The sequence below is a fragment of the Hypanus sabinus genome, chromosome 2 (assembly GCF_030144855.1).
Source record: "Hypanus sabinus isolate sHypSab1 chromosome 2, sHypSab1.hap1, whole genome shotgun sequence".
Lineage (NCBI taxonomy): Eukaryota > Metazoa > Chordata > Chondrichthyes > Myliobatiformes > Dasyatidae > Hypanus > Hypanus sabinus.
In genome coordinates this window covers 142,538,103-142,557,185 of record NC_082707.1, presented here as the reverse complement: position 1 = coordinate 142,557,185, position 19,083 = coordinate 142,538,103, and the positions used below count along the sequence as shown (strand labels likewise).

Below are 19,083 nucleotides of genomic sequence, written 5' to 3'. Positions count from 1 at the left end.
CATAAAGATTTATTATCCCCTTGGGAATTGGGCGGCATTCTGCCTCAGGATTTGGCCCGAAACGTCAACTTTTCTATAGATGCTGCTTGACCTGATGAGTTCCAAGAGCATTTTGTGTGTGTGTGGCATTTTCAATGTTTTATTTATCGGGTAATGGGAAAATAGCACTACCCCCCCCCCACCACCCCAGCCTGGCCATCTCTCTATTAGATAAAATCACTCCAGCCCCTCCCTGCATCCCATATCCTCAATAGTCACATGGATAGAGACTCCCCTGGTTTTGTCTGCAATATATCTATCCCTAGTGCCACCAGTTCTTTAGCAGAAAACTCTGTAATCATTGTTGTTTTGGATAGCATTATGCTATCCACCCCATGCTCCTCTTCCTGATCCTATCCCCTGGGGGAGGAGTTGGAGGGGCCACAGGCCAAAGCCCCTCAAGGGTAGGTTTTTAACCATTTATCAACAAAACCAAGACTAACACTAAAGCATTCAAGTTACGCAGATACTCATGTAAGGGTGCGCATGGGCCTTCTATCTGTGGCACTGTTTGTTCAGTCCCCAGTCTCTTGTGAGCCCAGAGCAAAAGAGCTCCATTTATACGCTAGCGGTACTTTGATGCCAGAAGTGTGTACTGCGGTGCCAGAAACAGCCATGCTGCAGTGTTCTTCAAACAGGCCAATCAATAACAAACATGGCAGCAGAGGCTTTCGACTGGCAGATAGAATTTACCTTTCACACCACAACAGACTGACCATTCTGCAAACAAAAATTGCCTTTGTTCAGATCCCAAGGAACCTCTGAAGTCTCGCGGCCTGCCCCTCTGATTCATCAGCCCACTCCCACTCTCTCTATCTAATACTTCTTGCATTTTTCCTGAAGTCCAAAATAAGGCTCAGGGATCTGACCAGACATATTGAGCCCTTGGGACTAGTTTGAACAATTTCAGATAACTAGCCTTTCCAGTTTTTGCCATCAATCTGCACTGTTAATTGAGTTACATAAACAGAAGAGATTCTGCAGCTGCTGAATATCCAGACTCAGCAAATCAGGCAGCAAGATGGAGAGGGACAAGCAGTTGACATTTCAGCGTGCAACTCTTCTGCGGTACTGATGAAGGACCTTGGCCTGAAATGTCGACTGTTTATTCTTTCCCATAGCTTCTGCCTGACCTGCTGAGTTTCTCCAGCAGTTTGTATGTTATTCATGTTAATCCAGTTTTTAAATCTCCACATTAACCTTAAGTATTTCCAGCATTCACTGTCTAATTTCATTTTTTAGTGTCAGTATTGTTCTATGTCTCATTGTTCCAGCAATTTTCCTTGTATTTTCACCGTTTTCATTCATTTTCTACGTATACTTTCTCCAGACAAAACAACTATGATGAACAAATGTTCAATGTCTAACCACTGAGTGTGATACTGCAGAGGTTTGCCATTATGGCTTGAGGCAAGCCTGTTGTGCACCAAAACATAGTGCAATGTTTCACGTGGCTGGTCCAATACTTATTTGCTTTCAGGTTAATTTTCCATCCAATTTAAGCTGTTACATTTTGTTGCCGGGAAAATGGCTGCGAGCCAGTCAAAAGCTCTTTCGAAGCTTTCCCTCATTTCTCTATATTCCCTACGTAGCTTTCTGTATTTTCATCTTGTGATGTGATAGCTGCAATTATAGGTTCCCCAAGTCACTTTTGAGAGTAGAGGCTAATTCGAGGTAGAAGGGCTAGGGTTGAGGTCTAAGTGCAGAGGCTTTGACGAGTGAGGCTTTATCAGGGACAGCGATGAGACACGTTATATCAACGCGAGGTCTTTCCTTGTTCTTCCTTTCACTCAATACTAATTTCAGAGGTGGAACTGTTAGGCAGTGGAGGTTGGAATGCTCCACCTGTGAAGTGTGGGAGATCAGACAGAAACCACACGTTCCTAATGACTACATTTGCAGGAAGTATATCGGGCTGTACCCTCCCTCACACAGCATGGACCGGTTGGGCTCACTGAGGTCACACAGGAGGCACAGGGCCAAGAGACTTTCATGAAGATGGTCACATCACAGCTTCAGCCAGATAGATAGGTGACCACCAGAAGGGGCAATCAGGTAGTTCCAGGGACCCTGTATCTATTCTCTCAAGCAAGTGTACTATTTTGGATACTGTTGAAGGGAAAGTGGTCACCCGTATCACAACCAGCTCTGTTGTACAGCAGGGAAAGTAAAGATCTAGGTGAGCAATAGTGATGGGGACTCAATGTCAGGGGGCATGGAGAGGCATTTCATCACTGAACTGGACTCACTTTCAAAGACTCTTCATCTCATGTCTTTGATATTATTTATCTGTCTGTCTATCTATCTATCTATTTATTTATTAATAAATGTTAGTATCTTTCTTTTTTTGTATTTGCACAGTTCTTTGCACATTGGTTGTTCGTCTATCCTGTGGGGTGTGGTCTTTATTGATTCTATTGTGTTTCTTGGATTTACTGTGATTGCCTGCAAAAAAATGAATCTTAGTGTTATATATGGTGACATATGTACTTCAATAATAAATTTACTTTGAACTTTGATTTCTATGGTCCAGCACAAGATTCCAGGATGGTGCATCACCTCCCTGGTTCATTATCATCGATGTCTCTGAGTGGGAGCAGGATATTCTGAAAGGGAAGGGAGAGCAGCCAGAGATCATTGTTCAAATTGGTTCTAACAACACAGAGAAGGAGAGTGAAGAGGTCCTGCAGAGTCATACTAGCTAGTGAGTTCAGGAGGGGGAGCAATGATGTACAATGTAGATCATAGAACTGTAAGCGTAGTACAGACCCTTTGGCTCATGATTATGTACTGACCTTTTAACCCTCCCTAAGATCACTCTAATCCAAGGGTTCTCAACCTGGGGACCATGAACCCCTTCATTAATGGTAGGGGTCCATGGCATAAACAGGGTTGGGAACCCTTGTTCTAATCCTTCCATCCTACAAAGCCCACCATCTTTCTTTCATTCACGTACCTAAGAGTCTCTTAAACAATGTATCTGCCTTTACCACCATCCCTGGCCATGCAGCCACACCCACAGACTAACTTTAACGTGCCCCTATTCCTCTAATCACTTTACAATGATGACTTCTCGTATTAACCATTTCCATCCTAAGTAAAAGTCTCTGGTTGACCACTCTATTTATGACTTTTATCATCCTATATACCTCTATCACATTACCTCTCATCATCCTTTTCTCCAAAGAGAAAAGTCCTAGCTCACTCAAACTATCATCAGAAGAAATGCTCTCTAATTTAAGCAATATCCTGCAAATCTCCTCTGCACCATCTCGAAAGCTTCTGCATCATTCATGTAATGAGGTGACCAGAACTGAACAAAATGCTCCGTGTAGTCTGGCCAGAGTTTTATAGAGCTGCAGCCTTACCTCAGTCCCGGACTAATGAAGGCCACACACCATACATGTCATGAACCGCCCTTTCAATGTGTGCAGCAACATTAGGGGATCTGTAGATATAGACCCCAAGATCCCTCTGTTCTTGCATATTGCTAAGAATCCTGTCATTAAGTTGTACTCTGCTTTCAGGTTCGATCTTTCAAAGGGTATCACTTCACACTTTTCTGGATCGAACTCCATCTGTCGCCCCTCAACCCGGCTCTGCGTCCCCTCGAATTCAGGTGTAACCCGTCCTTTTTGTACAGGTCACACTTGCCCCCTAGAACAGACCCCATAATTGAGAAATCTGAAACCCTGCTCTCTGTGCCAATTTCTCACCTGCACATTCATTTGCCAAATCATCCTCTTCTTACCCTCGCTGGTGCAGGGATTTCTGCTCTTGAAGTCCTGATTTTTAGCTTCCTATATTCTCTCATCTGGACATCATCTGTTTTACTACCTGTGTCGTTGCTACCAATCTGTATCACAATTTCAAGCTGCTCACCTTCCCCCTTCAGAATACCGCGGAGCTAATCAGAGACTTCCCTGATTCTGGCACCTGGGAGGCAACATACCATCCGAGATACCCCATCTTAATAATACCCCATCACCACTGCACTCCTCTTCACCCCATTCTCTTCTGAGTCACAGAAACAGACAGTGCCAGAGATCTGGTTACTGCAGTTTTTCCCTGGTATATCATCCCTCTGAACACTATTCAAAGCAATATACTTGTATTGAAGAAAGCGGCCATGGGGGTACTCTGCACTATCTGCCTAGTCCCTGTCCCTCTGCTGACATTTACCCAGCTGCTTGCCTTCTGCATCTTAGATGCGACTGTGTCCCTGGAGCTCCCTCTTATCTACCACCTCCTCATTCTCCACATGAAAGTGGGATCATATTGAATAGTATTGGATCATATTCTGAGAAACAGTTCAATTTGCATTTGGCAAATTAAGGACTGATTAGAGAAGGTCAGCTTGGCTTTGTGTGCAGGAATTTTTAAAAAATTTTGTTTTGAGTTTTTTGAAGAGGGCCAGGAAGTAACGCTATTTCCTCAGTATGGATTTCTCATGATATGCCAGATTCAGAAGTATCACATTTCTTTTCAACACTTCTAGCAAAGTCTAAGAGAACAGTGGGTTAGCAAGAGATGAGGTGATTATGTGATCATTGTAATCAATTATGAGACACTGAGGATCAAATGCTTATAATATGTAATTCATTTCTTAAAGTAATACTGTCCGCACCCCCCATGCTGCCAAGTGTCCTCCCCACCACTGCCTTTACCGTATCTTTATCACTCCCTTAGAAAGTTCCACTGCCCTTGGGGGTGGGGGGGGGGATGAAATTGCCCAATTTGGGAACCACTGTTCCAGCTTGAAGTTTCAACCTCAAAATTCTAGGCAGACACTTAGTCCAAAATGGAGAGTGTTGCAATTAATGAAGTAACATTTTAAAATTAAGATGTTTAAGTCAGCTCTATACTCTTGGATAAAGATAAAAGAAGGGAAATGAATTTCTGATCACTTTGTCCCTATGCAGACCCCAGCCTATATTACCAAGATAGATTACCTGTTTATTATTACGGGGCTGTTTGTGAATGATTTCCATTAAGTCATATTGACCCAGGTAAAATTTGTTGGACTTTATTGCTCTTTCTTAAAGCTGTGTAATTGTTCTCCCATTTAAATGTTTATTGACTGCTCTTTCAGTTTTGAAGGTTGCTATTGAATCTGCTTTCCCAATTCTTGTGCATAACAACCTAATGTTGTCTCTTCTCTGGGTTTTCTTGCCATTTATCTTAAATCATTCTTTTCTGGTTGCCAAGCCCCCTGCCAGTAGAAATTGTTTCCAGGGAGCACATTGGTAGATGAGGAAGATAATTACCTACTGTATGCATGGAGGAAAATGACATAATTTCAAAGACTACAGTTGGTGCAAAGCATAGAAATGCTGTAAACAGTGAGGAAAATTGTTTTAAGAGAGTAAGGACAAACTGGTGAAAAACACCAGATGCATTTTTTGTAGCGTATTATGAAATTATGCTTCCTGAAAAGAGAAAAAAAATGTGAGGAGGAGCAATGGAAACCAAAAGGTATATCCTTAAAAGTGGGAGAAGAGTACTTTGACTGGAGGTTTTAAATGCGCAAATGCTTTGAAGCTTACAGAGCAAGTGGATAAATTAGTTACGAAAGCAGACAGGATCTCTGACTTTAAAGATAATTGCAAAGTCCAAACAAGATGTTAGAGTCAACCATTAGAAATCACTGGTTGATCTCAGCTTGAGTACTGGGTTCAATTTTTTGGCACCATACTTTAAGATCCTGGATTAGCTGAAATCATATGGAATATGAGAATAGATTGGAGGTGCTATCAGCCTGCTCTTATGTTCTCAAGTCCACATCAGTTAGTAACATTCATTACTCAGATTAATTTTCTCTAGGGATGGTGCTGCCATTAATGTTTGAATATTTGAATTGGAAAGGAATGGAGGGTTATGGGCTGAGTGCGGGTCAGTGGGACTAAGTGAGAGTAAGCGTTCGGCATGGACTAGAAGGGCTGAGATGGCCTGTAACCGTGCTGTAATTGTTATATGGTTATATGGTTAATGTACTGATTTGAGTTTCACCAGTTCCAACTATTTTGAAAAATGAGTCACACATTAATGTTGATCTACCTTCAGAACTTTTGCAGATCTGATCCATGTTCTCTGTTTAGAGTTCCTGAAGCATCATAGTATTAAAACAACTGTCACAGTGAATTAAACTTAAACAAGAAATAGAAGTATCTGTTTCAAATATATATTGTTTTATTTAAGATTTTTAATGTCCTCCTCACTTTTTTGAGATATTTTTCTTTAGTTAATGTTCTTCTTTTAAAATGGTGGTATGTTCTAATAAAGGGAGTCATAAAAATAATTTGTATATCAATATGAATAGGTATGATGTAAGTGAAAACAAATTTAAAATTGCCCAATGCTTGCTACATTTTTAAGGCATGATAAAGACATCTGATTTCTGCAAAAACCCTTTTGTTTGAAACGTATTCTGTTGGGTGAGGAATTATGTAAGTGCGGTTATGAAGAAAGCGTGACCTTGCTTCTACTTTCTTAGAAGTTTGCGAAGATATGGCATGACATCTAAAACTTCGACAAACTTCTATAGATATGTGATGGAGATGATATTGATTGGTTGCATCACGGCTTGGTCTGGCAACACCAATGCCTTGACTGGAAAACCCTATAAACAGTAGTGGATATGACCCAGTCTATCACGGGTAAAGCCCTCCCCACCATTGAGCGCATCTACATGGAGTGCTATCACAAGAAGACAGCATCCATCCTCAAGAGCCCTCACCACCCAAGCCATGCTCTCTTCTCACTGCTGCCATCAGGAAGAAAGTATAGAGGTCTCAGGACCCACACCAGCAGGTTCAGGAACAGCAATTACTCCTCAACCACCAGGTTCTTGAACCAGTGATGGTAACTTCAATGCCCCATCACTGAACTGTTTCCACAACCAAGGGACTCACTTTCAAGAATGCTTCATCTAATTTTTGTGATATTTATTACTTATCTATCTATCTATCTAGCTATCTATCTATCTATCTGTCTGTCTGTCTATATTCTGCCCTCTGGTTTGCTTTTGCACTGTTGTCTTTTGCCTTTTGGTTGTTTGTCAGTTTTTCTGGATGTGGTTTTTCATTGATTTTGCTGTGTTTCTTGGATTTACTGTGTATGTCCTCTAGAAAAGGAATCTCGGGATTGTATGTGGTGACATATTTGTACTTTGATAATAAGTTTACTTTGAACTTCAAATAAGCAAGTTTGCCTTCAATGTATTGTTTGTTTATTGTATGTATTAAAACCTACCATACTGACATCTAGTGACTGAAGTGGATTATACTGAACATCTTTGGCAATGAAAGACTCCTGTGAATTTATTGTATTGCTGTATTTAATATAAAATGTTACATTCACATGGTTGCTGCAGTTTGCTAACAGAAGCCCTAATAATATTCTAACTTGTATATTTTTTTCATTAATAAACAGTTCTCCCCTTGTCACATGAATCTGTTTGCAACCTTTGCAATTAAATCAGCATAGCATTCCGTTATGGCTTAATTATGCATTTTGAAGTAGACAGTTGGCTTCATATTATATTCATTTTGCTTAGTTCCAGATGAATTATCAGAATCAGAATCAGAATCAGACTTTAATCGCCAAGTACCTGTGCACATACAAGGAATTTACTTCCGGCAGATGTTGTCTCTCTGCTCATAACAATAATAATGATAAATATAAATGAAAATATAGATTGTACATACAGGTAGTGCAAACCAAGTAATAATTAGCCGACAGTTAACTGGCAGTTAACTGTTCAGCAAAGTGACCGGAGTAGGGAAAAAACTTCTCTAGTGCCTATTAGTCTTAGTCTGGAGGGATCTGAAGCGCCTACCAGATGGAAGCAGTTCAAACAGTCCGTGTGCAGGATGGAAGGAGTCCTTTATGATGTTCCCCACCCTCTTCTTCAACCTGGAAGAGTACAGGTCCACAATAGAGGGCAGGGAGGCTCCAATGATGCGCTCGGCAGTCCTCACTGTGCGCTGTAGTCTGGTTCTATCCTGCTTGGTGGCGGCTCCAAACCACACAGTGATGGACGTGCACAGGACAGACTCAATGACTGCAGTGTAGAACTGTAGCAGCAATTCCTGAGGCAGACCATATTTCCTCAAGAGCCGCAGGAAGTACATCCGCTGCTGGGCCTTCTTCAGGATGGAGCTGATGTTCTGCTCCCACTTCAGATCCTGAGAGATGGTGGGTCCCAGGAACCTGAAGTTCTCCACGGTGAACACAGGGCTGCTGAGGACTGTGAGGGGGGACATAATGGGGGGATGTCTCCTGAAATCCACTATCAACTCCTTTGTCTTGAGCGTGTTCAGCTCCAGATTGTTCCGACTGCACCAGAGCGCCAGTTGGTTCACCTGCTGTCGATATGCAGATTCATCACTGTTCTGGATGAGTCCGATGACGGTGGTGTCGTCTGCAAACTTCAAAAGCTTCACATAGGGGTTGGAGGAGGTGCAGTCATTGGTGTAGAGGGAGAACAGCAGTGGAGTGAGGACACTCCCCTGGGGGACGCCGGTGTTGGTGATTCGAGTATCCGAGGTGACCTGTCCCATCCTTACCTGCTGACTTCCGTTGGTCAGGAAGCTGTAAATCCAATCGCAGAGGTCAGGTGGCACAGTGAGGTGAGACAATTTGGAGCAGAGGGTATGAGGGGTGATGGTGTTAAACGCCAAACTGAAATCCACAAATAGCATCCGAGCATAGGTCCCAGGACGATCCAGATGTTGCAGGATATAGTGCAGTCCCAGGTTGACAGCATCGTCTACTGACCTATTTGCCCGGTAGGCAAACTGCAGGGGATCCAGCAGGCTGCTGGTGAGGGTCTTCAGGTGGTTCAACACCAAGCGTTCAAAGGATTTCATGACCACAGATGTCAGTGCAACAGGTCTGTAGTCGTTCAGTCCTGTGATAGTGGGTTTCTTGGGGACCGGGAAGCAAGTCGGAACCTCACTCAGCTCCAGAGATCTATTAAAGAGCTGAGTGAAGATGGGAGCCAGCTGATCAGCACAGGCTTGTAGACAGGAGGGGGAGACCCCATCTGGGCCTGGAGACTTTCGGGTCTTAAGTCGCTGGAACAGTCGACATACTTCTCCTTTGCTGATTCTAAGCTGTGATCTAGGGGGGCTGGGCAGAGATGGTGGGGAGGTGATTGCAGTGATTGGGGGATGAGTGCCAGTGAGTGATGGTCGAGGGAAGGCAGGAAGAGAGACCGAAGAGGGGGGAGGGACAGGTGTAAGATGGACCCTCTCAAATCTACAGTAAAAGGTATTAAGGTCGTCCACCAAAGCTTTGTTAACCTCAGCAGGGGGGGCAGTGCGTCTCCTGTAGCCAGTGACCTCCTGCAGGCCTCTCCACACCGACAGTGAGTTGTTAGCTGAGAAATTATTCCACAACTTTTCAGAGTAGAGCTGCTTGGCCACTCTGATTTCTCTGGTCAGTGCATTTCTGGCCAGCCTGTACAGGGCCCTATACCCACTCCTGTGGGCGTCCTCCTTAGCTTGGCGAAGATGTCTGAGTTTGGGGGTAAACCATGGCTTATTGTTGGCGAAGGTCCGGAAAGTTTTTGTGGGTACACATGCATCCTCACAAAAACTGATGTAGGATATCACAGTGTCTGTCTATATTTTACTTTTAAGTTCTGCTTATAACTACTTATGCAGTGTCTAGTGTTTGGCTGGGTGAAGCTTGAAAACAGTTGAAATAAAATCAGTTCTGTAGTTCATTGATGAAGTATGCTTAGTGATTTCATGTGGAGTTTATTTGTTTGCTAACACCAACTCTTTCATTTGTAGGGTAGTAACCTACAAATCTGCAAAAATGCAATTCAAATTACAAATTTGTTTTGCTGTTTGTACATCTTGCAGAGAAAATTAGCTAATTTATTTTTTGTGCTGCAATCTATTTGGGAATTAAAATCATTCATGTAAAATTATTTAATTAATAATTCAACTGGCAAAAATTAATTAGATAAGTGATTAGACTGTAAGTTGTAGAATTGTGCAGATTCTTGGCAAAGTACTGAACCTATTAAGCCTACTGTGTATTAAACATGGTGATCCTTAATAAAAAAAAAAAGCAGTTGTAAAAACGAACTGTTTTTTTATTAGGTATATTAATTTAATGTATGAATATAAGAGAAATAAATAACATTTTCCACTATTGGAAAAAAAACATTGGAACTATTGAATAGTTCAAATTTATATTAATATGCTCTAATTTGAATATTATGTACATTAAATAACTTGCTTCCTTTATGTAAAGTATAACTCTGCAAATGAATCTGATGTTTTAAATGATCATATGACGGCCTTGTTTGAAGATAATTGCTGATGCCATGTGGAACTGAATGCATCACATTTCATGGCTGCTATTGTATTTGCTCAATCATTCAAAAAAACACATGAAAACCCTTGTGTTTTCCAGTATATCCAATTTCCATGCACATCAACACATCCGTTTTCAACAGTATTGACTGCTTTCATCAACAAAAAGCTTACTCCATTTACACTAAACCTACAAGATAAAAGTCTTTATAAGTGCTGAGCATTTTCTTTGAGGTGTTATATTTTAACTGGCATACACATATAAACATTTGCTGTCTCCCCACATCATTAGGCAGATTCAAAAGAAGGGAATATCAATCTAAAGAACAGGAAACTGAAAAACATATTGAGTACATTTTGTCTTTTATTTTCCATCACACAGGTAATAGCAATTTTTATATGTCATGAAAATACCAAAAATGTACATAATGGTAGGAGTACATAACAGTCAGCCCTGTCCAAATATCAAATCAAAATATCTCAATTATCAAAATCCTATGTAACAAATTATATGGCTTTAGCTCACAGATAACGGAGTTTTTGAAGGCAAGAGCAGTTATAAGGTAAAGATGTTTTCTGAAACAAATGATCTCATGTGTTCATGGAATACAGAAGGTGAATTATATTCACTATTTCAGTGTAAGAATGGGCTCCTACAGTGATGTTTCAAAGATGAAACACCTTGGCCATGAGCTGGAGGTCAGATAGGATCAACAGATCAAAGGGAATTTAGTTGGAGATTACAACTTGAAAGACCGATGCAGCAGGAAAATCCATATGGAGGCTTTTTCTTGTTGATATTTAGCTTGATGACATTTCATTTCACCCGGACTGTAATGTCAAACATAAAACCACCTATGGTGAAGAAACATAACTGGGTTTCATTTGTATACAAGTGGGAAGTAACTTTCCTTGTAGAGCTTGATAGATACTTGATTGTCAGGGTATGAATGGATATGGGCAGAAGGTAGGAGTTTGGGTCTGAGAGGAAAATTGGATCAGTCATGATGAAATGGTGGAGCAGACTCGACTGGCCAAATGGCTTAAATCTGCACCTATATCTTATGCTCTTATATTATTGCTGAGGAACGACATATAAATTTTTATAAATGAGTTATAGAAGCATTTAAGTAATTTAAGTAGTATTGTAATGTCATAGAAGAATGAGGCTTCACAGTACTGATGTACTCAGTGGTGGAACATGAAGGAGAAGAGAGTGGGCGGGGTGTTTATAACATCAAAGTCACCAAGTCTTTACCACAGAATCCTCAGTGCTGTTAAAGTATACATAAAGGAGAACAGGGGGCCTTAATTGTTCGGCAAGTTTAAAAAGTGTTGGAGAGAGCTTGTGGTCTGTTGTTGGGAACCAGCTAGAAAGAGTGTGGTGTGACGATGGCTGCTTTGAACATCTTGGGTAATCTTAAAAAGGAAAGTGAAACATGAATGATATCCAAAAGAATAGGGTCTAGTTTGGAAGGTGCAGATTTGGGAGCTAGGCAGGAGGGAGCTTGAAGGCTGGTGTTTCCATGTGGATAGCTGTGAGATAGCTGATGGCGCCCACTCGATTTGTGAAGATCATGGTTGCAGGGGAAGGATTTAGTTTATGGTGGATACAAAGAGATTTGAGTTGTTCTTGATATCCTGGATAATATAGAGGGTTCAACCCTTGAGAGTATGGTGTGACCAGTGAAAATCCGATTGGTGGGACTCATGTGCATACATTTCTATGATCCAAGGACTTAATTCCCAAGATGACAGTTGTCAGGAAAAGCTATGAAAGTCATGGACTGTCTGGGATTTAGTGGCTATCAAATACAATAGGATACCATATCAGTAGAATATATTGAATGGGAGGAAGCTTTGGCATCAGTATAGAGTTAGAAAAGGTGGCATTAGTTGCTCAACATTTCATGGGAGCACTCTGGAGGATTGAGTGTCAGCCCGACCCACCCTCCCTGTCTGAATCACATGTATGCATGTGATGGGCGGCCAGTCCGAGCAGCAGACCAGTTGGTTGTCAAATGAAGAACAATTAGAAATTACCAACTAATTACACATGTTTCATTAATTATTGAGAGCTTAGTTGCAAAGTACTGGAATATCAAAGTACTTTGAAGGTAACCTGTCTGTGCTACAAAGAGCTCTCAGCACATTTCCAAATCTTAAGTAACTTCTAGCAACTCTGCAACACTGTGACAATGTCAGTGTCCTCTCTTCCCAAGGTACAGTGCTACAATACCATTTCCTGCAGTACTGGATACAGTTGGCTCCTGCTCCTGGTTGGCGTCAGCAGGAGCAGTTACATTAAAACTGGTGTCGGAGTGTAGATGTTGGAGGAGTAAGCTATTGCTGTTACAAAGCAGGCTTTTACTGTATGTGATTACATTCTAGCAACAATCTTGTTGAACTTAAGGTATTCTTCTAAGTGATCTATTGACCATCCTGTTTTATCAAATCATGAATAGCCTTGTTCATTCTGCAATTTGCAGAAAAGGTATTACACACTTTTGTTGGAACCATACCTTTTTTTCTGCATGTTACCAGTCAAAGCGTAATAAGCGTAACATATTCTGTATAGATTTGAGGAATTCTACACTCTTTCCCTTTGCTGTGGGACAGGTCACCAATGCAGTTGCTGTCTTTTGTTCATTCTGGCAACCTGCATCTGTAACTTGTCAACTTGTAATACTCATTGCAGTGACATATACTGTATGCATTACAACAGCAAACTGATCAATTGCTTTTTTCGTCCCTGTTCCTTGTTCTTTCTAATTTATTCTTTCAATGTGACTTTCCCATTCTCGTATTCACGTGGTGTTTTCACTTTCATGATACCTTTTAAACTCATCTCTACAGCTCTTGTTACTCTCTCTGTGGGGAAGTTAGCCCCAACTCTGTTTAGAAGTACCCCATTTAGCTTGCACTGTTCTTCTTGCTCCAGAACTGATCCCAGTACCTCAGGAATCTGAAGCCCACAGCCCTGGACCATTATTGTCTTCACTCCAGCCAGGTAACTCTACTTTCCTTCTATTTCTTTTCTCATCAGCATGTGGCATTGAAGTATCCACATCTTAACATCTTTTTGGTCCTGTTCTTTAATTATTTTTCCAGCTTCTGAAACTCCACATGTTGAATTGCTGCTTCTGGTTGGTGATAATCTGAAATATGGCTTCCGGTTGCTCCTATTCCATGTGCTCAGTCTATTGCACCCACTCAGTCATACTATTATGTCATATATTTCTAACACTTGTATGTAAATGTGACCAAAATAACATTGATCAAGATAAATATTTAAGGAAGAAAATTAGTGCAATAGAAGAAGGTTGAAATAACACATCAAATAATATTGAATAAGTTACTGGTCCTCAATTATCCAACAATGCTCTGCATTCCCATTCCAAGCAACCTTAATTATGTCATTATTTCTATATATGTTATTGCTGAAAACTAGAATTTCTGGTAATTGTCTGTGACTAGAGACAACTAGCTATGAACCTGTGCACAGTGGCCATATCTGTAATCTTGGTAATTTGCTGAAGTACTGGTGTTACTCAGTCTATACCTTAAAGTTGAGGTTGAATTTATTGTCATATGTACAAGTACATATATGCACAAGTGCAATGAAAAACTAACTTGAAACAGCATCTCAGGAACATAGCACCATAGATGTTAAAGAAACTTCTTGAGATAATTTACTAGTTATTTCCCGGATATCGGCAACATATGACACTGACATTCGTTTTCTTTGGACTAGCCTATTATTGACCTTTGGGAGAAAATGGCTGGTAGTATTTTCAGCTTCTGCTGGCCATAGTCCCAAAGAGAGCATAATGTAGGATTTGTTCATTTGTTCATTATGTGCCGTGACTATGAGCTAGGTGACCTTGATCTTTCCATATCCATCATTGCTTTTAGCGAAATTTTCTACAGAATTAGTTTGCCATTGACTTCTTCTGAGCAGTGTCTTTACAAGACAGATGATCCCAGCCATTGTCAATACTCTTCATAGATTATCTGCCTGGTGTCAGTGGTTGCATAAGCAGGGCTTGTGATATGCATCAGCTGCTCATATGACCATCCACCACTTGCTCCCATAGCTTCACGTGACCCTGTTCAGGGGCTAAGCAGGTACTACACCTTGTTCAAGGGTGACCTGCAGGCTAGCAGAGGGAAGGAGTGACTTGCACTCCTTTGGTAGAGACCTAGAGGGTGGGAATACTAGGATAAAAAAGAAACAATTGCACCTTTATTGTATTAAAGTGATTTATTATAAATACATTTGGGACGGGTGAGATACTGTAGCATGAATGACCTTTCTTGACATTTGACCCTAACTACAATTGAACCTTAGGAGGAGGGATGTTGCTTATGCTGTAAGACCAGACATGCTCCACTGGAGTACTAATGCTACTGTTCACACATTACTGTGCGAAGCGAATAGGGCTGCTCTGGTTAGGGATAGTAATGGGTATCTGGGGAGGTGATACAGTGTTACATTATGATGATGTGCTGGAGCAGAGGTGACCAGTATATCTAAAGCTCTGCCATGCCACACCCAGAACCTAACTTCCCCTCCACTAATTTTGAGAAGGAAAAGAATAAACACAAATGTCAGTAAACGAACAACATAACTGACTAAAATCTTGTTGTGGAATTTTTGTGTTATTATTGGCGAATCCATGTAGAAAAAATGAATTTTGAAAGAGTTACAGTCCTTTAATGTTACAAAGTAGATCCCTCTGAGAACAAACAAGTGTTTTTTATCTTAGCATCTTCCTTTCAAATGTCTGCATGCCATAATTCATATAAAGTAGTCTACATTGAATACTTGCTTTCTTTTGCAAAAGAAAGCATTTTACAAATCACTATAAAATATTTAGTATCATAGAGAAGTACAGCATGTAAAGAGGCCCTTCAGCCCTTCTAGACTATGCCAAGCCATTTGAATTGCCTACTCCATTGATTTGCACCAGGACCATAGCCCTCCTTTCCCCTAACATCCACGTACCTAGAGGAATATGATCAAAAGAACTAAATGCCGGTCATTCTTCGAAATGGTTGGTCAAGGGTATCCTATTCTACTCATTAGCTACTTCAATAATAAATGCAGAAAGCTATTGCTAAATATGTTAAATCAAGTTCCTCTAATTATAAATTATATTAACCTTTACTTATCCCCGTGGCTGAAAGATGAGGATATCTTAAAATGCTTCTTTTGAAATCTAATCAAAGAACCTTTGACAGAAAACGTCAACATTTTGTTCACACGATTCATCTTTTTTTTCTCAGCGGCTGAAGTATTTCACTTGGGAGATAGCATTTTAGGAGTGAAATGTATGAGAGTATGTATGACTCTAGAAGACCATGTGGTGTGTTGTTGGAGAATGTTTTGCTTTTGTCTCTTTGTCCTGTACAGAAATAAGTTATCCAGCATCAATTTTTAGTTGAAAAACAAAAATACACCAACAGGGTAGGGCAATAAGTAACCATAAACCTGGCTGTACTAACAGATTTTATTTATGTATTCTAAATGTTAGCGGATCTTCTGTGGCATTGCACAATGGTTAAGGTATGTGGATGAAATAGACTTAATGGAATTAGACCAGGTTGTACAGACATATTAAACCCCAATTTCAAAATTACATATCTGTTCTTGTTTCATACACTTCTGTTATTTATATTATTATTTTTATTTATAATAAAATGTAGCTGATTGTTGCCATGGAAAGGTACTAAGGTTGATTAACTCAACTGATCCAATCACATTAATATTATGCTTTCTAGAGTGTCAAAAGCTGGATATTCTGTGGTGAATGGCTCACTTCCTCACCTCCCAAATACTTTCCACCGTGTACAAACGTGTGCAACCCACAAGTCAGGACTCAGGAATACTCTTCAGGTGCCTGATGAATGCAGCTCTCAAAAGCTCAAGAAGTTTTTTCACCATTGAAATGAAAGTAGCTGCTGTGTCCATCACCACTGCAGTCACTATCCTGGGTCCATTACCATGGAAATCACTCCATACGTTTTACTCTCTCCTCCGCTAATCCACTTACTGTCTCTGAATAATCAGTATCTAAGTCTTTTCCTGCCTATTTCAACAGAGGCAGTAACCCAAATGACTTATTTACTGGTATCACACATCAGTTTCACTAATTCCACTTGTGATTCAATAATTAAAAAGGTGTTCATTAAATTAGAAAAAAAAACAAAATCCTAGCATCCTTTGTGTTTTTGACACCAGTGGGTATAGGAAATAGTTCTGAAGCCTTTGTGAAATAAACACCATTGATAAATTAATGTTTAACAAACAACTGCAGTTCTCATTGCATGATGCTTAAATTTTCCTCCTTTACGCAGCTGCGGCAACGTTTGAAGATTTCCAAATCCGACCGCATGCATTGTTTGTCCATTCCTACAGAGCTCCTGCATTCTGTGATCACTGTGGAGAGATGCTGTGGGGATTAGTACGACAGGGTCTCAAGTGCGAAGGTAATCTATATTTTAAGATATATAAGTATATAGTTCCATTCATTTTTGTTTCAAAAACTGTCTTTCCTAGAAAGATGGTCGAAAGCAATGCACCAACAAACTAACGAATGTACTACCAAATGTACAAACTCAAATGTACTACCTTTATTTTCATCTCCATCACACTGAACCAAACTCTTGTAGTCTGATATCAATCTCCTGCCTTTTTTCAAATAATTTGCCTGGAGCTTCTGCATTTTCACCCAAGGGATCAGCTTCTAACCCACCCAATCATGCCTCACCAAATGCAGGGTGAATTTATTTCTTACCAGAACCTGTGTGCGGCTTTATTTCACATCTTACAACTATTGTGACATTTGTAAGGTGAAGATCCAACTATGGCATGATCCTTGTTTTGAAGCATGAGCAAAAAGGTCTCCCCCAACTTTGGCTTCCCTTTGTGAGGCCGAAAACTGGTCAGTATGCATTCCTTCTCCCATATACTATACACTGGCCTGATGGAAAAGAGTTATATGCCTGAAAAACTCTGACGCTGGTAAACTCTGATTTGAGAAGACTGTGTGAAGAGAGTAAGACCTCAGTCAGTACATACCACACCTTTGAATGTCTGCTAAGCAGCGAGCCAAGAGAATGTGATGAGATTGTGTTATGTTCTTTTCCTCTGTTTCATTTAACATCTTTACAGTTCCTACAGGCACAGACATTTTGTTCTTTCAGACAGCTTTTTATCTTTACAGAAAGAGTTCTATTGAAAGTGCCACCTACAACTGACAATTCAGTCTTGGGTTTGATGTTTGAGAGCCTTTTCACATATTAGCAAATCTTCTGTGGTAGGCAAGTTGAAGACGAAGATGAAAGCCGTTGTCATTAAATGGCATTGAATTCTGGTACATTATTCTTTCAATACTATAAATGAGTTGCCTTGTATTTCTTCAGCAGTCAGTGTTGTATAACTGACTAAACCAGTTTCAATGCTCTGAATAAATGTGGCAAGATGGAACGGAAGATGCCAAGTGCATGGCTACTTATTTAATATTTAGCATTAATGGCAAGAGCAGTGGGAATTAGCAACAGTGAAGTTAATTTCAGGCTTTAGGCATGTTATGGAACAGAGGTCTTAATTATTGGCAACATACATTGGGATTCTGATACTTTTCGAAAGGGGCTAGAACAGAGGCTTCGCTTATCGGTTAATGTCTGGTATCTTGATCACATTGGCTTGAGTGTGCTGCAAGCTGAAAACAACTCTAGTTTGGCAGCTGTGGTATGAATGCTTGATTGACTTTTAAGATTGACTCTTTATATCTACATATCCCAGCTGATTCTCTTTTGTTTCCTCTGTGTATTTTTAGGGCATCAGGAAATTAAGAACCTCTATTTTGCATTTATCTAAAAAATAGAAGAACTAATAATTTTGTTTCTTTCTATTTTAATCAAAATTAAACTGATTTGTTTTCTGAAAAGATTCCAAATAAAAAGAGAAAATACACTTTAGAGTTAACTTTCCCTCAAAGTTTAGAAAAATTATGCATATAAGCTGTGGAGTGATTCAAACATGAGCTAATGTAATTGGTACATATGTTCATGTTTTGAAACTTCATATAATAAAATAGATAAATAAATTTAAATTATATATTATATAGTTCTGAAAATATTATTTTGGCTTTTCTTAATTTTGAAGGATGACTAAATAGATTGTGTTATAAGATGAGGCTGTAACTGCCAATAAAAAATAAGTTAACATGAATGCAACAAACTCTGTAGGAACTGATGTACAGGGGAGGTACTCAGGATGCAGATCAACTTCAGAAAACTAAGCCACCTGATTTGGTAAGAATAGAAAATGTAAAGCAAATATTTTGGGAGGTACTAAGACCACCAAAGAAAATGCTGTTGAAGGTAATACATGAGGAAAGCAATTTTGTTGCTAGAATTTAATTATTGCTTTCAAATGTGTACTTTGAAAGACAAATCTTTGAACAAAAACGTTATTTTGAATGTTTCAATTTTTAGTTATTGAGAAAAATCTTTAAAAGACCATGTAAAAGCGGTAGACAAAAATAGTACCCAGAAACAAGTTATTTATCTTCTCATAACATTATTTGGTTTGTACATTATTTATAAAATGAAGTGCTGCAGCATGTCTTGGACAATTGAGATCATAGTTACAAAGAACATTTTCCCTTTGTTATTTGCACCTGGAACACTGACAAAACAGAAG

General features: G+C 39.9%; 1 protein-coding gene across 2 annotated transcripts in view; it reads left to right on the top strand.

The window, feature by feature from the left end:
- The window catches only part of prkd1 (protein kinase D1), a 351,830-nt gene that overhangs the window by 181,343 nt on the left and 151,404 nt on the right, over window positions 1–19,083 (top strand). For both annotated transcript variants that reach the window (XM_059956078.1, XM_059956087.1), the window contains exon 3: window positions 16,731–16,862. In XM_059956078.1, the coding sequence (XP_059812061.1) occupies window positions 16,731–16,862 (132 nt within the window). The remainder of the gene's footprint in view (window positions 1–16,730; window positions 16,863–19,083) is intronic.